The sequence below is a fragment of the Mirounga angustirostris genome, unplaced genomic scaffold (genome assembly GCF_029215605.1).
Source record: "Mirounga angustirostris isolate CCGP_5_RB_7025 unplaced genomic scaffold, mMirAng1.0.hap1 SCAF_10, whole genome shotgun sequence".
Classification (NCBI taxonomy): domain Eukaryota; kingdom Metazoa; phylum Chordata; class Mammalia; order Carnivora; family Phocidae; genus Mirounga; species Mirounga angustirostris.
Genome location: NW_026991718.1, coordinates 79683123 through 79705530, shown reverse-complemented (window position 1 = coordinate 79705530; position 22408 = coordinate 79683123). Strand labels below are relative to the sequence as shown.

Genomic DNA, 22408 nt, shown 5'->3' with positions numbered 1-22408 from the left:
TTTTTAAAAAATTTCTTCATTTGAGAGAGAGCAAGAGCACAAGCGGAGAGGGGGAGGATTAGAGGGAGAGGGAGAAGCAGACTCCTCACTGAGCAAGGAGCCTGACCCAGGGGGGGGATCCCAGGACACCGGGCTTGATCCCAGGACCCCAGGATCATGACCTGAGCTGAAAGCAGACGCTTAACCAACTGACCCACCCAGGCGCCTCCAGAGCATTTCTTTATATAGAACATTTTTGAAAATATGATCCTACTGTTTTTGAAAGTTGTCAAAATAATGGTTAAAAAAAGATCCCTAAATGGTTGGTGAGGTACATACGTGGATTTTTCTTTTCTTTTTTTTAATAAGTATCCTCTACACCCCATATGGGGCTTGAACTTCTAAGCCTGAGACCAAGCATCACATGCTCCTTTGACCAAGCCAGCCAGGTGCCACACACATGGATTTTCTGATGATTTTGATTAAATTTGTACAGAAAAATTGTTGTGTTTTCTTAAATCTACATCTTGTCCAGTTCTAGAGACAGGTGTTTGGTTTCTAGTTTTTCTTTTCTTTTTTTTTTAAGATTTTTATTTATTTATTTATTTAACAGAGATAGAGAGCACAAGTAGGCAGAATGAGGCAGACAGAGGTAGAGGGAGAAGCAGGCTCTCTGCCAAGCAGGGAGCCCGACGTGGGGCTCGATCCCAGGACCCTGGGATCATGACCTGAGCCGAAGGCAGCCGCTTAACCGACTGAGCCACCCAGGTGCCCTGGTTTCTAGTTTTTCTTTTCTTATGGACTCATTCACAGTAATGTATAAGCTTACAGACCATTAGAGACTTTAAAAATTGTTTCATCAGTTTTGTATGGCATATGATAGATGATAATATTTACTTTAGCAACATACAATTTTAAGTGTTACAGAATTTTAATACAGTCTTTGATAACAATAATCAGTTTTTACTGCTTGCTTGCTAACAAGTGATATACATGACTCAGTGTATTTTTAAAATAATTACGTAAGGACAGGGTAGCTGTGTTCCCATAAAATGCACTTGCTAATGTTGGAGCTATATGCAGACACTGACTGGTAGTTCTTGAATCCATCCCAGAATCAAAGAGAGTCTCACTGACCTGTCTTGGGTCGGATGACTGCTCTGGCTGTGCCTGCTTTGATGGGGTGAGGCCAGGTGATTCGATGGGGGTACCCAGGGGAATGGGGGAAAGGCTGACACCACCAAAAAGGTCGATGACCCATAGATTCTTAGCAGCAGTGGAAATTTTGTCACAAATTTTGCCAGGGACTACTTCCTCCCTGGCAAGTTTTATTTCTTTTTACCTTTGTTAATTTGATAGATGAAAAACAGTAATTTATTTTAATCCGTAATTCTTTTATCACTAGTGAGGCGGAATATTTTCAGATATTTAGCCATTTGTGTTTTCTCATTTGCAAGTTGTAACTATGTTCTTTAGCAAATTCTAGTGAAAGTGCTCTTGTTTTTGTTCTTAATGATTCTAGAAACAAGTAGTTTATTGGATATTCTCTTTACAAGTTTTATATTTGAAAAATAATTTTTATTATAGTAAAGTAGGCATTTGCATTTCTACAACCCTTAAAACATGAACACTACCTTAGTATCAAAACTGCTCGTGCCTGATTATGTAATGACATTTTTTCCTTTTCAGCCAGATTCTTTAAATAATCTCTGGACAGTGGTAAGAAGTAAATACTGAGTAGACACTGTGTTTATCTTCTGGTTGTACCCTGGTAGTACAAAATTTGTCATTGTTTTACCCAGGACGTTGTGAGTTTTATCAAGATCGACCACGTAGCAAAGGATATAGTGAATTCTTTTCTTTCCTTTTTACAGGGAATTGATGTTGATGCTGAAAACTGTGCAGTGTGTATTGAAAATTTTAAAGTAAAGGACATTATCAGAATTCTGCCATGCAAGTATGTTTTTTTTCCTTCCTAAGATGCTACAAATTACTGGATAAGCTTCAGGTTTCTGACAAGAGTGTTAATGTGTCTTTTATGATGTGAGGATCTTGTTATCATGTGATGATCTTGTGATCATCTCATCCTTTAGGAAGGAAGCTTTAAGCCTTCTAGGCTCCTGGATTATATTACTTTAAAATCCTTAGGAGACCTCAGGCCCTAAGACAGACCCATTATAAATCTTTGCCATGGATTGGCTTTTAGTCTTAAGCAAGGCTTTATTAGAATCCTGAGAATTCCATCATACATTTAGCCATTCAAAACATACATTGTGTGGGAGCAAGGAAACTGAAGCATGACCGGTGAAGGACCCCAGGGGGAGGGCCAGAAATGGCTAGCAGAAAGTCAAGGAGGGTAGTGGTTTGCTATTATTTGCACCCTTGGTTTTAGTTCTTTTGGGGGTTCTGCAAAATAAATATTTTTCACTTTAGATACACTAGGGGCTTTGCTTTAGCAATGGGAAGTTGCGATTTCCTTTTTTTTTTCTTTTTAATGGGATACTTTAATTAACTGATAACTGTTTAGAAGAATGGCTGTTATCAGAAGGGTGAATAAAAATTATACTGTGCTTTCAGTCTGATCAATTTTAATTATGCTTCCCACCTATTAGAAGCAGGTCAGAAATTAATATGCAATTACGGTTTGCTTTATGTTTACAAAGTAGTATATATATATATATATGAGTACTCTATAGTAGATTAAGTTCTCAGTAATCTATAGAGAAAACAAATGAATATCAGAATAACAAAAGTTTCCAGAATAAAGATAGCTAACTTCGGTCTACAGGCTTTTATTTGAGGTTGGTGGGTGGGTACTTAATGAATTGGAGTCAGTATGTCCTGTGGAAAATTATTAAAATAGAAAAGAATTTTTATCTAGGATGGTTTAGGGCAAGTCTTTGTGACTTAAAAATGATGCTTGGGATGCAGCACAGATGAGCGGTCTTGAGGCTCACTTCCTTTGCAACACCAGATCTGTCCTGATGGCTGAGCTGGGTTTTGTGCTTGACCCTCACAAGCAGACATGTTGATTGTGCACATTTCCTGGTCTCCTGATCTGGGGTTTTTACTTAATTTCCCCTCATTTTCTCCCATGCTTTATTTAACAGATTTCCCAATAAAGCCAACATGTTTCCTTTGTGTTTTTGTAAAAATTATTCCTTTGGGTCAGTCAGTTTCAGTTTCAGTTTGAGGATGGAAAGGTCAGAAGATTAGCTAGGCTAGACTATGTTATGTAATTAAGTACTGTTATTTTTAACTGCACTAGCAGACTTTCAGTATGAAGAAGAGCTCTTCACACAACAGCATGAATAATGAACAGTTACTCAGTATTTACTGTGCCCAGCACTGCTGTGAGCACGTTATGTATTTGCTGCTGAGAACAGCCTGCAGTGGAGGTGCAGAGGTTAAGCAACTAGATCAGAGTCCCAGCATCGCATCACACAGCTGGCGTGGGAGCCATGGGTCCTGTACCCCCTCTGCCTGACTCCTCATCTCTATCCTGTGTGGAAAACAGATTCACCACATAGGAGGCAAAGCTAGCCGACTAAGACAAGTCAGTAAAAAGAAAATACATAGGGAATTGTTATTTCTTCTTTCTTCAATTCTGCAAGTTATTATTATAGAAGAACGTGGAATATACAAAAATATGTTAAGACAGAAAATAAGTGTTTTTTTTTTTTTAAGCCTAAAACCCAGAGATGATCTGTTTATATTTTGTTGTATTCCCATTTGATTCGTTTCCTGAACTTATGTAAGATACTCTCAGCTTATTATTATTAGTTGACTATTGGTTTACTTATGCCACATTTATTCCCAAATGGCTTTTAAGTAAGTTACAGATGCAAAGAAAAATACAGCTTACCATGAAGCGAAAATAAACCATGCTATTTTTGTGGAGTGAAGGGAAAATTTCCCTGTAAGTTCCAGATTCTGTTTAACGTGGAAAGTAGAATAGATAATTACCTAGAGTAAGTGAATAGACTAGAATGTTGATTTGAAGTCGTTTAACTTGCACTGAGAAGATGAGTCAGTAGAATGTGTTGTTTCCTTTATAAGATATAAACATTTATTTTAAAAAATTAACACATACTTAATCTTTTTAGGCATATTTTTCATAGAATATGCATTGACCCATGGCTTTTGGATCACCGCACGTGTCCAATGTGTAAACTTGATGTCATCAAAGCCCTGGGATATTGGGTTTGTTACATTTTTGTTTATATTCAATCTCTGCCCCAGTTCTTCCTGAGTGATTCAATTTCATTACTGACCAGAGCCAAGAGGAATGGACTAAGTGCTCCTTCTAACGTCTTTGTGGTTCCCTGAAGAAATTTTCCTCTTGATTAAAAATGAATGTTTAAGACATTCCATGAAGTTAACGAGCTACTGCCTTTGTGATTATAGACTGATATGCTGTATGTTTCCCCCAGAGAGTTTGTAATTGCTTAGAGCGATATATTGGTATGCTGCCCTGTAGAATGTATACATACTCGTCAGTTTCGTATGAACAAGAATTATCAAATCTTTGAAATGGAAGGAGCCTCATACATTTTCTGGCTCAAGATGCATATTTTACATATGAGGAAACTGAAGCCACACTTCTTGACACCAGGTCTCAGATTTCTGGTTTGGAAATCAAATCCTGCTAGGGAGATTGATTCTGTGTGGTATTTGCTCCATCGGGTTGTGGTACTTAGGTGGTCGTAAGACCTTCCTCCGAAAACAAAGACATGAGGGCAGAGTGAAAGAGGGTGCTTCATAGTAGCCAGCCGTGTGCTGAGGGCCTACGTACATTATTATGTCATACCCTCATAGCCACTCTGGGAGGTAAGTACTGTTTCTCTCCCTATTTTACTAATTAGGAACTTGAACTTAGAAAAGCCGAGTAAGTCACCAAAGGTCACACAGCTAGTTATTTGGGAATCTGCTTTCAGATACAGGTTTGCTTAATTCCTGGATACAAGCTTTTAACCAGTAGTCCCACCCAAAAGGGGAAGACGTAGAGGAAAAAAAACAGATTTTTCTAGATCATTATTTTTTTATTGTTTTTAGAGTTTTCATATAATCAGTGTCTTAAAATATTCTTGATTAAATAGCAAATAGTTTTGAAATAATGATCTTACTACTTTAGAAGAAGTAATTTAAATATCACATACTTCTCTTATTGCTAAACCTAATTTTTTAGGGTTTTTTTTTATAGTGTTTATGGTAGAGTTAGAAACCACAAGGAGTTTTTTCTGTGATAAGCATTTCATGCACCTTACAGCCCCAGTAACCCTCAAGGAGTCCTCTCATCTTCTAGCTTGGCGGGTCTTGGAAAGATAGTTGAGAGACTGCTGCCTTGATTACCACTGTAATTATCTATGAACTTGATTTTTCTATTTTTTAAGATTTATTTATTTATTTTAGAGTGTGCATGCATGCACGAGTTGGGGGTAGGGACAGAGGGAGAGAACCTTCAAGTAGACTCCCCACTGAGCTCAGAGCCCGACACAGGGCTCCATCTCACGACCCATGAGATATGACCTGAGCCGAAATCCAAAAGTCTAAAGGATGCTCAACCAACTGAGCCACCCAGGCACCCCTAAGAATTATATTTTTCAAGTGTGAGTTTCAGAATGCCCCCACCACAGGTACAGGAAAGGAGGAAGGTCAGCATTCAAGACCTCTTACCGAAAGAAAACTTACCTGCTTTGATGTCTAGAAGATTTGTCTTTCCTCTAGGATTTCTAACATTTATTTATAGTTTTTAATAATGATGGGTCTATTTAGCAGGGCATAACAGTGAATTTGAGACTTAGTGAACTGAGCCTGTGTCGTAGACACCCTTCCTGGGATTTTAAGCATTTTAAACAGTACAATACAGGGAACTCAACAGATGTTTTTCTTGGCAAAGTTTTCCTTTTTCCTCTTCTCCTTCCTCTTTTCCTTCATTAGGTGCACACTGAAGCTCATTTTAAGTTACTTTCTTCATAGTCAGTAGTTTTAAACCTGCTTTTCATTTCTAGAAATTTTTGTAAGGGTATTTCATGAACATTAGCACTGAGATTAATCCTCATGAGTTTTGTTTTTGGAACTACATCTACATATATGTATTTCATACATTAAAAATGAAGATTATTCTTTTTGCATCAGGTTGGATTACTTTGTTAGAATGTTAATTTCAGAAAGCTTGCCTATGACCCCAGGAAGTGTGATTTCTTTTTTATTTATTTATTTTTAAAGATTTTATTTATTTATTTGAGAGAGAAAATGAGAGAGAGAGAGCATGAGAGGGGGGAAGGGTCAGAGGGAGAAGCGGACTCCCTGCTGAGCAGGGAGCCTGATGCAGGACTTGATCCCGGGACTCCAGGATCATGACCTGAGCCAAAGGCAGTCACTTAACCAACTGAGCCACCCAGGCGCCCCATGATTTCTTTTTGAGGAACAGAAACCTGTAGTAACTTTAAGTCAAACTCTAAGAAATTAGCTTGTCTTGCCCTTAGTTGTTTTACAGTTTTTGACGAGTGTGCCATTTTCTTTAGTCCCTTTGCCCCTCCTGCATTGGGTTTTGTAGACAGTGATGATACACTGTCATGTGGCAACTAGTTCTCGCTCCCAAGGAAACAGCTGTGGTCAGAGGGCTGCCATCAGTCCTTCATGTGGACTTGAGAGGTGGTCCTTGCGTTGGCAGCTACAACCTTCTCGATGTGCCATTTGTCACTGTTGTTTTCATTCATTCAGCAAGCATGTATCAAAGGAGTGCTCTCTCAGGTGCTAGATTGGACCTTGACTTGGGGAGACAAAGATGAGTAAGATACAGCCCTTCTGGTTGTGGACTTTCACTTTCTGGACTGTGGGGGCCAGGGCATACACCCACACACAACGCTGCAAAGGAGGTATGTTGAAGTGCTGAGGAGCACAGAGAAAGGAGGAATTTACTCCGCCAGGTGGAGTGGGACGATAAGAGGGTAGTTTTTTAAGAGGGGAGTCTGAGCTGGGTGTTAAAGGATTTGCCTGACAGATCAGTATATTGCAGATGAGGGTGTGACCATGGGGGCTTTGAGACTGGCAGGTGGTTAAGTTTGGTGGGTATTTTGGTAACTATCTGGGAAAACAGATGAGGGTGGGCTGGGTGGGAGTTTGGACAGTATGGCAACTCCGTAGGATTTGTGGCTTGGTGTGTCCAGAGTCTGTTCTGAGGGTGTTCAGTTACTTACCAGTGAGAAGGAAGCAGTGTAGCATGTGGTTCGGGAAGAGGGCGGTTCTAGAACTGGGTGGAGCGGCAGTGGGAGGAGCAGGCCCGCTGAGGTGGAGGAGGAGGGAGGTGGAGCCAGCACATGTTCTCACGTGAAGCTCAGTCTCACTGTAAACCCGCAGCCCCCGCTCCTTTACTAGGTGACCTCACCAGTGGTTTCCTCTCTCACAGCATGGCTCTGACTCTGGCATTAATCAGAAAGGTATCTGGATAAACCTCTGTTTGAGACTGGGCTGTCACTTTCCTTATCCTATTTTTTCCTTTGACGCAGCAAATGGGGGAGCTGGAGGTGCACTGACAGCCGATAGACTGTCTTTAGGGAGCCACAGCTGATTCTTTTTAAGTGAATCAAATGCAATCTGAAGCCCTCTGTTGTCAGACACCGTGTTCTTCCGAAACCCTGGTACCCGCAGTAAGACAGACAGTAGGGCAGTTAGAGGCATTAATTCAAGTTCACGGCCACAGCCAGGCTGATTTGCACCCTCTGTCCAGGAAGTGAGGAGAGCGTGTCTCCGACAAAGCTTCACTTACTGTCAGTAAAGAGCTTAAGAGGTGGCATTGCTTTGCATCAAGGGGAAAAGTGGTTTTTCAAATGCACAGTGTTTAGCTCTTGGAAAGCGGCTTACTGAGAAGTAATTCATTTTCGGATGTTGCTAAATGAAGAAGACATTAGTGTTCTTGCCATATTCTGTGTATAAAAGTAAATACTTTGTAGGAATTGTGAGTAATGATCATGAAATGATAGATAAGCTTTGATTGTGTTACTCAGACAAGGTATTTTCTTTTATTCTCTCAAGGGAGAGCTTGAGGATGTGCAGGAGATGCCTACTCCAGAACCTCCCCTTGGGAGTGTTTTGGCTGCAAATCTGAGTATTACTTTACAAGATGACAGAAGTGAGGGGAGCAGTTTGCCATCGGCTTCCGCTAGTGATTCTGCCCCACAGTGTGATGCCAGTTTCAAAGACGAGGCAGGTGAAAACACAGCCTTACTAGGTAAGTGCCTTGCAAGTCATAAAATGGTGTTAGCAGTCGGGGGAAAAAATGCAGAAAAGCATAAAGGAAAAATGAAAACCATAATCCCGCACCCGCAAATACCATTTCACCATTTTGATAAATACCTTTTCAGATGTTTTTCATGTTTAAGGATGGGGAGCATATCATTTATGTGCTGTTAGGTAACCTGTTTTTCCTCTTAATGTGTGAAGCTCTCTCTGTGTGGTGGGTGTGTGATTCTGTGTGGTACGTAGTGTTACAACTCCAGTTTACTAGAATTTCTTTAAACTGCACCCTTTTGGTGGACTTTAACACTTTGAAATCATATATGTGTATACCTTTACCACTTGTCTGATTGCTTCTTGTCATTCTGAGGGATGAAATAGAGTGAATTGCCTTTTTTTTTATTACCGATAACATTACCTTTTCATATTTCTGGTCATTTTTATTCTCTTCTGAGTTGCCTGTTTCGTGTGTACCTTGTTTTGCTCCAGAGAAACTAATTTTTTCATGTTGCTTCTAAGAGCTCTTTGGTATTTGTCATCTGTATTGTATATTTCTCCCCCAATTTCGGTATCATTTGGTTGATGTATTTTGTTTTTGTTTTTTTAATTAATTTTTTTTTTGATGTAGTGTTCCATGATTCATTGTTTGCATATAACACCCAGTGCTCCATGCAGTACGTGCCCTCCTCAATACCCATCACCAGGCTAACCCATTCCCCCATCCCCTCCCCTCTAGAACCCCCAGTTTGTTTCTCAGAGTCCACAGTCTCTCATGGTTCGTCTCCCCCTCCGATTTTCCCCCCTTCATTTTTCCCTTCCTACTATCTTCTCTCTCTCTCTTTTTTTTTAACATATAATATATTATTTGCTTCAGAGATACAGGTCTGTGAGTCATCAGTCTTACACAATTCACAGCACTCACCATAGCACATACCCTCCCCAAGTTCTATCACCCAACCACCCCATCCCTCCCACCCCCCACCACTCCAGCAACCCTCAGTTTGTTTCCTAAGATTAAGAATTCCTCATATTAGGACACCTGGGTGGCTCAGTTGGTTAAGCGGCTGCCTTCGGCCCGGGTCATGATCCCAGGGTCCTGGGATCGAGTCCTGCATCTGCTCCTTGCTTGGCAGGGAGCCTGCTTCTCCCTCTCTTTCCCTCTGCTTGTGTTCTCTCTGTCAAATAAATAAAATCTTTAAAAAAAAAAAAAGAATTACTCATATCAGTGAGATCATATGATACGTCTTTCTCTGATTGACTTATTTTGCTTAGCGTAATACCCTCTAGTTCCATCCACATCATTGCAAATGGCAAGATTCCTTTTTTGATGGCTGCATAATATTCCATTGTATATATATACCACATCTTCTTTATCCATTCATCTGTTGATGGACATCTCGGCTCTTTCCACAGTTTGGCTATTGTGGATATTGCTGTTATAAACATCGGGGTGCACGTACCCCTTTGGATCACTACATTTGTATCTTTGGGGTAAATACCCAGTAGCGCAATTGCTGGGTCATGCAGTAGCTCTATTTTCAACTTTTTGAGGAACCTCCATACTGTTTTCCAGAGTGGCTGCACCAGCTTGCATTCCCACCAACAGTGTAGGACGGTTCCCCTTTCTCCACATCCTCGCCAACATCTGTCATTTCCTGACTTGTTAATTTTAGCCATTCTGACTGGTGTGAGGTGGTATCTCATTGAGGTTTTGATTTGGATTTCCCTGCTGCCGAGCGATGTTGAGCACTTTTTCATGTGTCTGTTGGCCATTTGGATGTTTTCTTTGGGAAAATGTCTGTTCATGTCTTCTGTCCATTTCTTGATTGGATTCTTTGTTCTTTGGGTGTTGAGTTTGAGAAATTCTTTATGGATTTTGGATACTAGCCCTTTATCTGATATGTTATTTGCAAATATCTTCTCCCATTCTGTCGATTGTCTTTTGGTTTTGTTGACTGTTTCCTTTGCTGTGCAAAAGCTTTTTATCTTGATGAAGTCCCAATTGTTCCTTTTTGCCCTTGCTTCCCTTGCCTTTGGCGATGTTTCTAGGAAGAAGTTGCTGCGCCTGACGAGGGTGCTGCCTGTGTTCTCCTTTAGGATTTTGATGGACTCCTGTCTCACATTTAGGTCTTTCATCCATTTTGAGTCTATTTTTGTGTGTGGTGTAAGGAAATGGTCCACTTTCATTCTTCTGCACATGGCTGTCCAATTTTCCCAACACCATTTGTTGAAGAGACTGTCTTTTTTCCATTGGACATTCTTTCCTGCTTTGTCGAAGATTAGTTGACCATAGAGTTGAGGGTCCATTTCTGGGCTCTCCATTCTGTTCCATTGATCTGTGTGTCTGTTTTTGTGCCAGTACCATCCTGTCTTGATGATTACAGCTTTGTAATAGAGCTAGAAGTCCGGAATTGTGATGCCGCCAGCTTTGCTTTTCTTTTTCAACATTCCTCTGGCCATTCGGGGTCTTTTCTGCTTCCATACAAATTTTAGGATTATTTGTTACATTTCTTTGAAAAAAGTGGATGGTATTTTGATAGGGATTGCATTAAATGTGTAGATTGCTCTAGGTAGCATTGACATCTTCACAATATTTGTTCTTCCAATCCATGAGCATGGAATGTTTTTCCATTTCTTTGTGTCTTCCTCAATTTCTTTCATGAGTATTTTATAGTTTTCTGAGTACAGATTCTTTGCCTCTTTGGTTAGATTTATTCCTAGGTACCTTATGGTTTTGGATGCAATTGTAAACGGGATTGACTCCTTCATTTCTCTTTTGTCTTGTTGGTGGTGTATAGGAATGCCACTGATTTCTGTGCATTGATTTTATATCCTGCCACTTTACTGAATTTCTCTATGAGTTCTAGCAGTTTTGGGGCGGAGTCTTTTGGGTTTTCCACATAAAGTATCATAGCATCTTGAAGAGTGAGAGTTTGACTTCTTTTTTGCCGATTTGGATGCCTTTGATTTCTTTTTGTTGTCTGATTGCTGTGGCTAGGACTTCTAGAACTATGTTGAATAGCAGTGGTGATAGTGGACATCCCTGCCGTGTTCCTGACCTTAGGGGAAAACTCTCAGTTTTTCCTCATTGAGAATGATATTTGCTGTGGGTTTTTCATAGATGACTCTTATGGCATTGAGGTGTGTACCCTCTTTCCCTATACTCTGAAAAGTTTTAATCAAGAAAGGATGCTGTACTTTGTCAAATGCTTTTTCTGCATCTATTGAGAGGATCATATGGTTCTTGTTCTTTCTTTTATCACATTGATTGATTTGTGGATGTTGAACCAACCTTACAGCCCAGGAATAAATCCCGCTTGGTCGTGGTGAATAATCCTTTTTATGTACTGTTGGATCCTATTGGCTAGTATTTTGGTGAGAATTTTTGCATCCATGTTCATCAGAGATATTGGTCTGTAATTCTCCTTTTTGATGGGATCTTTGATTTTGGGATCAAGGTAATGCCTCATAAAATGAGTTTGGAAGTTTTCCTTCCATTTCTATTTTTTGGAACAGTTTCAGAAGAATAGGTATTAATTCTTCTTTAAGTGTTCGGTCAAATTCCCCTGGGAAGCCATCTGGCCCTGGGCTCTTGTTTGTTGGGAGATTTTTGATGACTGCTTCAATTTCCTTAGTGGTTATAGGTCTGTTCAGGTTTTCTGTTTCTTCCTGGTTCATTTTAGTAGTTTATACATCTCTAGGAATGCATCTATTTCTTCCAGATTATCTAATTTGCTGGCATATAGTTGCTCATAATATGTTCTTATAATTGTTTGTATTTCTTTGGTGTTGGTTGTGATCTCTCCTCTTTCATTCATGATTTTGTTGATTTGGGTCATTTCTCTTTTCTTTTTGATAAGTCTGGCCACAGGTTTATCAATCTTGTTAATTCTTTCAAAGAACTAGCTCCTAGTTTCGTTGATCTGTTCTACTGTTCTTTTGGTTTTTATTTCATTGATTTCTGCTCTGATCTTTATTAATTCTCTTCTCCTGCTGGATTTAGGCTTTATTTGCTGTTCTTTCTCCAGCTCCTTTAGGTGTAGGGTTAGGTTGTGTATTTGAGACCTTTCTTGTTTCTTGAGAAAGACTTGTATTGCTATATACTTTCCTTTTAGGAGCGCCTTTGCTGCATCCCAGAGATCTTGAACAGTTGTGTTTTCATTTTCATTGGTTTTCATGAATTTTTTTAATTCTTCTTTAATTTCCTGGTTGACCCATTCATTCTTTAGTAGGATGCTCTTTAGCCTCCATGTATTTGAGTTCTTTCCAACTTTCCTCTTGTGATTGAGTTCTAGTTTCAAAGCATTGTGGTCTGAAAATAGGCAGGGAATGATCCCAGTCTTTTGGTACTGGTTGAGACCTGATTTGTGACCTAGGATGTGATCTATTCTGGAGAATGTTCCATGTGCACTAGAGAAGAATGTGTATTCTGTTGCTTTGGGATGGAATGTTCTGAATATATCTGTGAAGTCCATTTGGTCCAGTGTGTCATTTAAAGTCTTTATTTCCTTTTTGATCTTTTGCTTAGATGATCTGTCCATTTCAGTGAGGGGGTGTTAAAGTCCCCTGCTATTATTATATTGTCAATGTGTTTCTTTGATTTTGTTATTAATTGGTTTATATAATTGGCTGCTCCCATGTTAGGGGCATAAATATTTACAGTTGTTAGATCTTCTTGTTGGATAGACCCTTTAAGTAGGATATAGTGTCCTTCCTCATCTCTTACAGTCTTTGGTTTAAAATCTAATTTGTCTGATATAAGGATTGCCACCCCAGATTTCTTTTGATGTCCATTAGCATGGTAAATGGCTTTCCACCCCCTCACTTTCAATCTGGAGGTGTCTTTGGGTCTAAAATGAGTCTCTTGCAGACAGCATACCGATGTGTCTTGTTTTTTTATCCAGTCTGATAGCCTGTGTCTTTTGATTGGGGGCATTTAGCCCATTTACATTCAGGGAAACTATTGAACAATATGAATTTAGTGCCATTGTTGCCTCTAAGGTGACTGTTACTGTATATTGTCTGTGTTCCTTTCTGGTCTATGTTATTTTTAGGCTCTCTCTTTGCTTAGAGGACCCCTTTCAGTATTTCTAGTAGGGCTGGTTTTGTGTTTGCAAATTCTTTTATTTTTTGTTTGTCCTGGAAGCTTTTTATCTTTCCTTCTCCATCTTGTCATTTTGTCCAGAGGAGAATAGATGAATCAGAGAACAAAATGCTAACAGGGTAACAACGTTCCCAGAAAAATATACACTAAACAAATCAGAAGAGACCCAAAACCGGGGGAAAAGAAAGGGAAAGAAAGAAAAAAGAAAAAAAGGATATGATCAGATATGATCAGGCTGGTGAATAGATCAGTGCCACACACTAGATTTGGGGTGTATTTTGGTCTGTTAGAAGAAACTGCCTCCCAAAATTTTAAAGAAAGAAGAACTTATATATGTATAAAAATAAGGGTAAATACAATGAAGGGATGGAATATGACTGTAAAGATGAAAATTATAAAAGGTTTTATAAAAGGAATTGGTAAGTTGTTTGAAAAAAGAAAGAAATTAAAAAAAAAAATGTGATCAGGCAGGAGACTAGAACAAAGCCATACACTAGAGATTTAGGGTATATTTTGGTCTGTTAGAAGAAACTGTATCCCAAAATTTTAAAGAGAGAACAACTTATATATATACCAAAAATAAGGTTAACTATGGGATAGAATATGACTCTAAAAATGAAAAATAAGATTTTAAAAAGAGAGATTGATAAGATGTTGGTTGAAAAAGGGAAAAAGAAAAATTCAGAAAACAATAGAAAAAGAAAATTAAAAAGATTAACTTTGAAAGACTAAAGAACCATGGTAAAAAAGCCATGAATTCTATGTGCAGTATTCCCCTAGTGCTGGAGTTCTGCCGTTCTCGTTGATCGGTAAACTTGGTCTTGGCTGGCTGTTCTTGCTGATCTTCTGGGGGAGGGGCCTGTTGCCGTGGTTCCCAAATGTCTTTGCCGGAGGCGGAATTGCCCCGCCCTTGCCTGTCCGGGCTAAGTAATCTGCTCGGGTTTGCTCTCAGGAGCTTTTGTTCCCTGCAAGCTTTCCATACAGCTTTGGAGGACGAGTGTGGAATTGGCAGCCTCCCAATCTCCGCCCCGGAGGAACCCAGAACTCGGGGCCCTGCTCCTCAGTGAGCCCCCAGAGAAAAGCAGTCACTCACTCCCGTCTCCCCTGGTCTCCAGCCGCACTCCGTGCTCACCTGGCCTGTGACCACGCGTTTCTATCTCTGGCACCTGACCCCGGGTGGAGTCTCCGAAACCCAGCAGAGTCCCGCACCACTCCTCCCCAGGGGAGGAAGAGGAGTCTCCCCGGATCTGCCACTTGTTGGGTCCCTGCTGGAGGAGTACTGGCCCGACTGTGCTGCGGATCACGGTTTATGGCAACCCCGAGCTGAGAGCCCGCGCCTCGGCTCCGTCTCTGCAGCCGGCTTCCCCGCTCTGATACCTGGGAGCTCTGCCGCACTCAGGTACCCCCGGTCTTTCTGTGACCCCGAGGGTCCTGAGACCACACTGTCCTGGAGGGTTCCACCCCCCGCTTAGCCACCAGAGTGACGTCCCTCGGCGGAGCAGACTTTTAAAAGTTCCGATTTTGTGCTCCGCGGTTCTATCACTTGCCAGAAGCGCCGACGGAGGCCCCTCCCCCGCCGTCTATCCTCCCGAATATCGCCGCGGATTCACTTCTCCGCACATCCTACCTTCCAGAAAGTGGTCGCTTTTCTGTTCAGAGAGTTGCTGCTATTCTTTTCTTTGATCTCCTGTTGAGTTCGTAGATGTTCAGAATGGTTTGATCCCTATCCAGCTGAATTCCTGGGACCAGACGAAATTTAGGTCTCCTACTCCTCTGCCATCTTGCTTCTCCTGGTTGATGTATTTTGTAAGCAGAAATGTGTCATTTTTCTCTAGTCCAACATATTCTCTCACGATTCTGCCTTTGATAGCATGCTAACTTTGGAAGGTTTTCCTTATCTCAGAATCTAAGTATATTAACCCATATCTTGCTAATATTTGTGGGTTTGTATTTCATTACCTTTAAATCTTTAATCGGTATGGTTTAAGAGAAGATTTAACCTATTTTTCCCCAAAGTTTAACCAGTTGTCCCAACATTTAGTGAATTATAATTATTTTAGTGACTAATAATTTAGTGAATAATAATTATGAATACATTTTGATATTGGCAAGGCAAATCCCTTCATCTTGAATTTAAAAAAATCTGACTATTCTGCATTTTCTAAAAAAAAATAATCATATTATTTGCCAAGTGAAAGAAAAATCCCATTAGAATTTTTATTATAATCAAATAAATTTACATATTATTTTAACTGGGAAGAATTGATGCTTCTGGGGCGCCTGGGTGGCTCAGTTGGTTAAGTGACTGCCTTCGGCTCAGGTCATGATCCAGGAGTCCCTGGATCGAGTCCCACATCGGGCTCCCTGCTTGGCAGGGAGTCTGCTTCTCCCTCTGCCCCTCCCCCCTCTCATGTGCTCTCTCTCTCTCATTCTCTCTCTCTCAAATAAATAAATAAAATCTTTAAAAAAAAAAAAAGAATTGATGCTTCTAATTTTGAATTTTGCCATACGGGAAGAGGACACATACTTTACAAATTAGTGATCTTCAAACTGAATTAGTTTTGTGTTTGACATGTTTAAGATCTGTGAGGCAAAGATAGCTGGAAGTATTAGAACTTAGGTTTTAAACTGGTATCAGAGGGAAAAGACCACATTGTGGAAGAGAAGGGGAGCATCCATTTCAGAGCATTAGAAGGTGGGAAGGGCATTCTCCTAACTAGCTCCCTGGCCTCCTTCTGGGATTGAACCACCTCAGGGATTCCATCAAATTGAGCCCAAGTGCATGCCAGTGTAATTTTTGGCCATTGCCTTCAGTCTCCAGAAAAGAAACTAAATTTCCTTTCTGTAGTACTTGACTACCCTTGAGATAATTAAAAACTGGTAAGGACTCTTATCCTGACTAAATGTCCTTCAAAAGCAGTCCCCCATGTTTTCCTGCATTCTTGTTACCTGTCGTACATTAATTGATCAGCATCTCTCCCCTCTCAGAACTAAGATGATATCATGTGAGATAGTGCATAGAAATAAAGGTGGGAAAAGAAGCTAGGTTATAAAACAACAGAATGTTAGATGCCTTCTGACGAAGCTGGGCCCTATCCCCATACCTCCGTGTGTGTGTGTGTGTGTGTGCGTGCGCATGGTTTCTATTTTCTTTTTTTGTCCTTTTTTTTCCCCTTAAATTTCCAAGTGTTTGTTCACCAGTAAGTTGACAGGTAATTTAAATGATAGTGTTCTTTCTACTTTATCACTGTACCAATATAATTTGAGAAATATTAAATTAGAGAAATCAGTTTTTTTAAGCAGACATTAGTACTTCCAGAATAAAATGTGGCTTCACTTAAAGTTGAGAAAACATTTACTGGGTTCTTAGGAGCAACTAGAAATAAAACATGGAAGTTATTAATGGTAGACTACTCACCAGAGAGTATTTCCCTGGTGAGTGCTCCTTCTGTTGTCCAGTTGACCTTGGCTCTGACTGTAGGTGAGTTCAGATACTCGGTTCTGTATTTAAGGAAGTATTCTATTATTGTAAGAAACCTTTGTGCTGAAATTATTTTGTGCTACTCTTCCTCGTAATACCAGTCTGTCTGGTGTTGAATACCTATTGCTCTTCCAAGATAGCTTAACCTCTCTGTGCCTGTGCTTAATCATCTGTAAAATGAGCATTATAACATTGGGTCACATACATAATCCAGTAAATGTTCACGGTTTTCATGGGCTGTGACGCTGACCCCATCATCATGGTCATTGTCATAGCTCTCTGGTTTACTTTTAAAAACATACATTAATACCACCAACTAAGACTGTCTTTTCTTTATAGTCCCATGCTAATCAGAGTAATGTTGGTTAGGTTAATACTAGAAAACCTCTCATACCATATATGTGAGGAAGATGTTTGTATATTTTTCATGACTTAATGGAATGGGTTGCCATTTTTACATGTAAGTTTTATTTAAATTTTTCTGTTATTTGTTTCTTGAATTATAGCCTCTAAGTGGTCACAGTGTTTATGTAATTAAAATTTAGAGTATGCTAAGTGACTAACATTGGTTTTGTTGCTTCGTCGTAGAAACGGGCAGGAGTGACCTTCAACGTGGAGAACCCATCTCCTAGCGCACATCCTGATGACCACATCACGGACAGAGCTTTGGCTTGAATTAAAGGACTTTTTTTTTTTTTTAACTTCAGCACATAGTTTGTATATTTGAAAATAATGTACATTCTTTTACCTTTCGGGTTCTGATTTGATATACAAAGGGCTAAGATATTTTATTCTTAAAGAGACATTTTGAATAGTCGTAATATATTTATCTACTAAAATATATCATTTATGATAAACAGTATGTTGCTTTGGACTATTACAGAGACCACTAGGAAGGCACTCTAAAGGGGACAGGTGGGGGGTGTTTCTGAATAGTAGACTAGCTGCTACAGTACTGTAAAAACAGGATTAATTTTGTTTCTCAAGGATCTTTAGACTGAGCAACTGAATTTAGACTAGTAGAAATGGAATTGTATAATTCAGTGATCACGAGTTTTCCCTGGAGGAAAGACTTTTCTAGAACATTAAACCTGTGAATGAGATGGGAGAGATCTATAGCTTTCTTGAACCTCCATGTCATCATCTAGAGACTCTGAAACCTAAGAAGACTTCTTAATTGTTTTCTCTTCGGAATTATAGGAAAAGCACTAGATGACTTTAGGATTTGCATTTTTCCTTTTTAATTCCTAATTTCATTTGACACCTTAAAGGAGAGGGAAATTTATCCATTTTTTTCTACAAATAAAGGAAGCTAAGATTCTGCATCACACATGAGCAATAAATTTTTCATTGCCTTAAGGAAATCGAGTAGGCAGACTTTTTTTTTGTAAATGATGAATGTGTTGGTTCCAACTACAATTTAATCTTTACAATTAAAAAGGTGATAGATGGAGAATTTTGACTGTCATTGTTACAAAATAAGCAACCAGTTTTCCTGATTGATTTAAAGCAGACATAATGGTCATGACCTTGTGTCATCATCTATCCTTTTTAAAATCTTGGCTGTTCTTATAGGTGAAAGGATCAGGTTAATGTAAAGCTTTTGGTGACCGTGCTCTTAAGTTTTCTAAAATGATTAAGCATACACATACTTTTCTCGCCCTTCTTGTAGGTGGAGGTTGAGGAGGGTGAGGGAAAGTTATTTCTTAACTTGAAATTGTTGTCCTTTGTTGCTTCTAAGCTAGTTGCTGTGTATATCTTTATTTTGTGAGTAAAAATAAATGTCTATTGAGAAAAATAGAATTTTAAAAAATTTAAAGAATTTATTCTTACAGCTGCATCTAAATTGTGTATAGCTTATTTTTTTCAAACTATTTGTTGCACCTGGATTCTAGCCACTCATAGTGAAACACTTGGTGAGTTTTACTTTACCTTTTTTTTTTTTTTTTCCACTTTACTGAAGTAAACTCTGGCCAGATTCAATATGAGGAGCTACTGAAACAAAATTTGTTTTACTTTGAGCTCTCATGTTAACAGCCTCAAAGTAGGTTTCCATAATGGCCATTATCTTTGAAATCTGCCTTCTATGGTTCTTTGAGAATAGGAAAGTATGTCCTTGATTCTGTACCAAGTAGATTTTTGTGCTCTTTGTATTTTAAGATACATACTTGGGAGAAATACTTTAATAATTCTTTACAGTATTCACTGAAGCAGACTTTTAAAAAGAATACTATGACAGATCAAGGTAAATTGTTTTTGATAATTACAGAAGTGTGATTTCTTAATTAGCAGCTATCAGCCATAGCTTTCCTTAATTAAAAAGTTTGAACACTAAACTATAAATAGAAGAGATTGGAAGAATTGTAGTGGTCTGGTCTCATCTCTAGAAACATGTCTTCCATAGCAGAGAAAGGCATTATCAAGAGAAAATAGAAAACTGCAACACTTTGAAAGTTTCCTTTGCTTTTTTTTTTTTTAGATAGAAATAAATATGATAGAGAAGGGTCAAATATTAGCAGAATTTTTGCTGAGACATAAAATTGATGAAATGCTACTCAGAATAATGGGGAATGTAAGGAAGGAAGAGTAAACCAGAGAGGTTTGGTTAAGGTTAGTCATACTACTTATGGCAGTTGTCATTTTCCTTCTAAAAATTGTCATAAGAGCCATTTGTTTACAAATAGTGTAGAAACTATATATGTATTTTTAACTCTCAAAGTCACAGGCGGTGTGTGAAGGAAGCAATTTGGCCCTGAACTTCACGTGAAGCACTCTGTCGTCCGCTGCCTGCTGGTGCTGCTTCTGGGTTTCCCACCAGAAAACCACAAAGGCCAGGAGACACAAAAACACAGCACCTTCGGCAGGTAAACCTTGCTTGCTGACTTTTTGGGGCTCTTCAGCATATAAAACCTTTCCTGAGAGATTGTTCCCTGCAGTCACTGAGGAGTGATGACAATAAAAGGCCGAATTGCAGTGTGCCCATCAGCAGTTTGCTCTCTGTGGGGTGCACAATGACAAAATCTCCTGAAGCGAACCACTGGTCTGACCTCAGTAACATCAGGATTGAAGCTTTGCACTTGGGCCGGCTTCCCAAGAGGGGTCTTCCCAAAAAGAGCTCAGATCTTTTCAAGAAAAAATAATCAGTGAGTCTGAGACATCGGGCCTTAAATGAGTAGTAAATACCTTTCTAGATAGTTTACCGTATACTTGCTGAATCAAGGACTGCTAGAACCATAAAACAATAATAGACTTTCAAGAACAGGTGTGTTCCCACTTGACTGAAATACCTAGTGTAACCAAATTCCCCAAGAGGATAGCTTAATTGGCAAGTCTCTTCTTTTGAGAACATTAAAGTTTATTTGCTCAGTGAAAGCTGAGATTAAGTCAGTATGTGTATGTTACTAACTAGAACTTGAGGTAATTACATGTTTGGTCAAAAGCAATTTCTTTGAGCTCAGCGCAAACCCTGTTTTGTGATTTACAAAGCACAGGGTGCTGGCCTGAACCAAAGTGAGTCTTGTGTGTAACATACGCTGTGCTTCTGTGATGCAACAACCAATTAGAAAAGCCACCTACGCCTTTCCCAGTTAATTTTGGTTTTTGAAGTTTTAAAAAGACAAGCATTTCACTTTAAAAATGCTAACGTGTAATCCTAGTTACTAAAGTGAAATTTCTATAATGTCCTTATCAGCCATGCAGCTAGAGATTTGCCCTTATCCTAAGAGCAAAGTATAAAATAAGTTATAAATTGAAAAAGGTATGTGCATCACATTAATTTAGGAATAAAAGTCAGTGCCTTCTTTTTGTTGAGGTGTAAGCTTGTATATTATGGGCTGAGAAACCTGTGAATCCCAGTACTTACTGTGGGCTTGACTACATAGGTATTGGATCCCAGGATTGTGCTTTTGGAAGCATCTTAAGGGATTTCCCGATTAGAACAGCAGTGATTGCATAAAAAGAACAGATTAAAGTGAAACCAGCAAAATGTTCTTCCCATGCATTAATTTTCCAGATATCCTTAAAATGTTCTCTTAAAGTGCTATTACTCAAAGTATTTAAAACAGGTACATGAGGAACGGCTGGGTGGCTCAGTTGGTTAAGTGTCCGATTCTTGAGCTCAGCTCAGGTCTCAATCTCCAAGTTGTAAGTTCAAGCCCCATGTTGGGCTCCACACCAGGTGTGAAGCCTACTTTAAAAAAAATTTTTTTTTTAATAGGTACGGGATCCATTGTTCTTCCTGGGAATCTGAATCATTACAGAATGTATTAAGTAGTGGTACATGCTGCTTAAAAAGTTTGTGGAAATGGGGGCGCCTGGGCTGCTCAGTCAGTTGAGTGTCTGACTCTTGATTTCAGCTCAGGTCATGACCTCAGGGTGTGAAATCTAGCCCCATGTTGGGCTCCCTGTTCAGCGGGGAGTCTGCGTAAGACTTTCTGTCCCTCCCCTGCTCTCTCTCTGAAAATAAATCTTCAAAGAAAAAAAAAATTTGTGAAAATGTGTACTGTGTAAGGTAAGTGAGAACCATTTCTTTAAAGTTGTTTAAATGTGTAAACACTGTTAAAGAGAATTATTTGAAATAGTTATAGCTTAGGATCCCAATTATTTTCTTTTTTGAAGTATCTTTTTTTCCTACTCTAAGATGTAACTTAGTGCTGTCTTCTTAACAGATGAGTTGAAGATTTTACAGCTAGAAACTGGAACTAGAAAATCCAGAGAATTCAAGATGTGTCATGGCAGTATATTGAGCTACACTTAAAAGGTGATTAGTTACTGAATCCCAGGATTATAACTTATTTCAGGTAAACTTTCTTCTACTTTAAACATGTTTAATGAAGAACCTTTTGCTGGTGTTGTAAATGTAAGCCCGACTTTTCTTTTTTATAAAATGTTCCCTAAATATTACTACCGTTCTTTGTAAGTTACTTTAAAATCTTCCCTCTTTCAAGTAAACACCAATAGTGTGATCGTGAAATGATCAGCAGTAGTCAATCTCTTTATTTGCAGAGTCCATGTTTGTAAATTTATCTGTAACCCCAAAATCAGGATGTGTGGTACTTTTGCAGTTGTGGTGGACACGTACCCATACAATGTGTTGAAAATTTTGAGGCACCAGACACACTTTTCCAGTTGAGGTTGAACCAGAGGACACTTTGCCTTCTTGTTTCAGCTCAAACTGTCAACACTGTGTCCTTTTCCACAGTCTATTTAGTGCCATGTTTTCCAAACTTCTGTACCTTGGTGATTTCACAGTTTAAAATGGCCCCCAAGCATAGTGTTGTCTACTGTTCTCAGCACATGAAGGCTGTGAAGTGCCTTATAGAGAAAATACATGTTAGATAAGCTTTGTTCAGGCATGAGTTAGTGCTATTGGCCATGCGTTCCATGTTATCAGAGAATCAGTAGGTTCTTGAGCCTGAATTTGGGTTGCTTCCACAGTGGTCCAAACTTTGCCATTCCAAAAAGTATCTGCATAATGAATGGTTTCTTTTCCCAAACCGAGTATGTAAAACAGTGATGTCTTGGGTATGGACAGAAATCAAGGTTGCTAGAATTTTGGATGTTTAAAGGCATTCCTCTTGTTACACTGGCTTGGGTTCTTCTTTCCT

At 39.3% G+C, this 22408-nt stretch overlaps 1 protein-coding gene and 1 non-coding gene across 4 annotated transcripts in view; both read left to right on the top strand.

Moving 5' to 3' along the window:
• RNF149 (ring finger protein 149) overlaps positions 1 to 22408 on the top strand; it is a 38905-nt gene that overhangs the window by 14701 nt on the left and 1796 nt on the right. Inside the window, exons 4-9 of one of the 3 annotated variants that reach the window (XM_064572639.1) lie at positions 1854 to 1936; positions 4086 to 4182; positions 8017 to 8212; positions 17391 to 18718; positions 19522 to 19666; positions 21470 to 21601. In XM_064572639.1, coding sequence (XP_064428709.1) covers positions 1854 to 1936; positions 4086 to 4182; positions 8017 to 8212; positions 17391 to 17434 — 420 coding nt within the window. In that variant the 3' untranslated portion in view covers positions 17435 to 18718; positions 19522 to 19666; positions 21470 to 21601. Of the gene's footprint in view, positions 1 to 1853; positions 1937 to 4085; positions 4183 to 8016; positions 8213 to 17390; positions 19667 to 21469; positions 21602 to 22408 lie in introns of all 3 variants that reach the window. The other 2 variants (XM_045885200.3, XM_045885201.3) reach the window with 2 other exon arrangements.
• LOC123852223 (small nucleolar RNA SNORD89) lies at positions 19741 to 19855 on the top strand. The gene has a single exon (XR_006792830.1). It is a non-coding gene; the product is annotated as a small nucleolar RNA SNORD89 (small nucleolar RNA).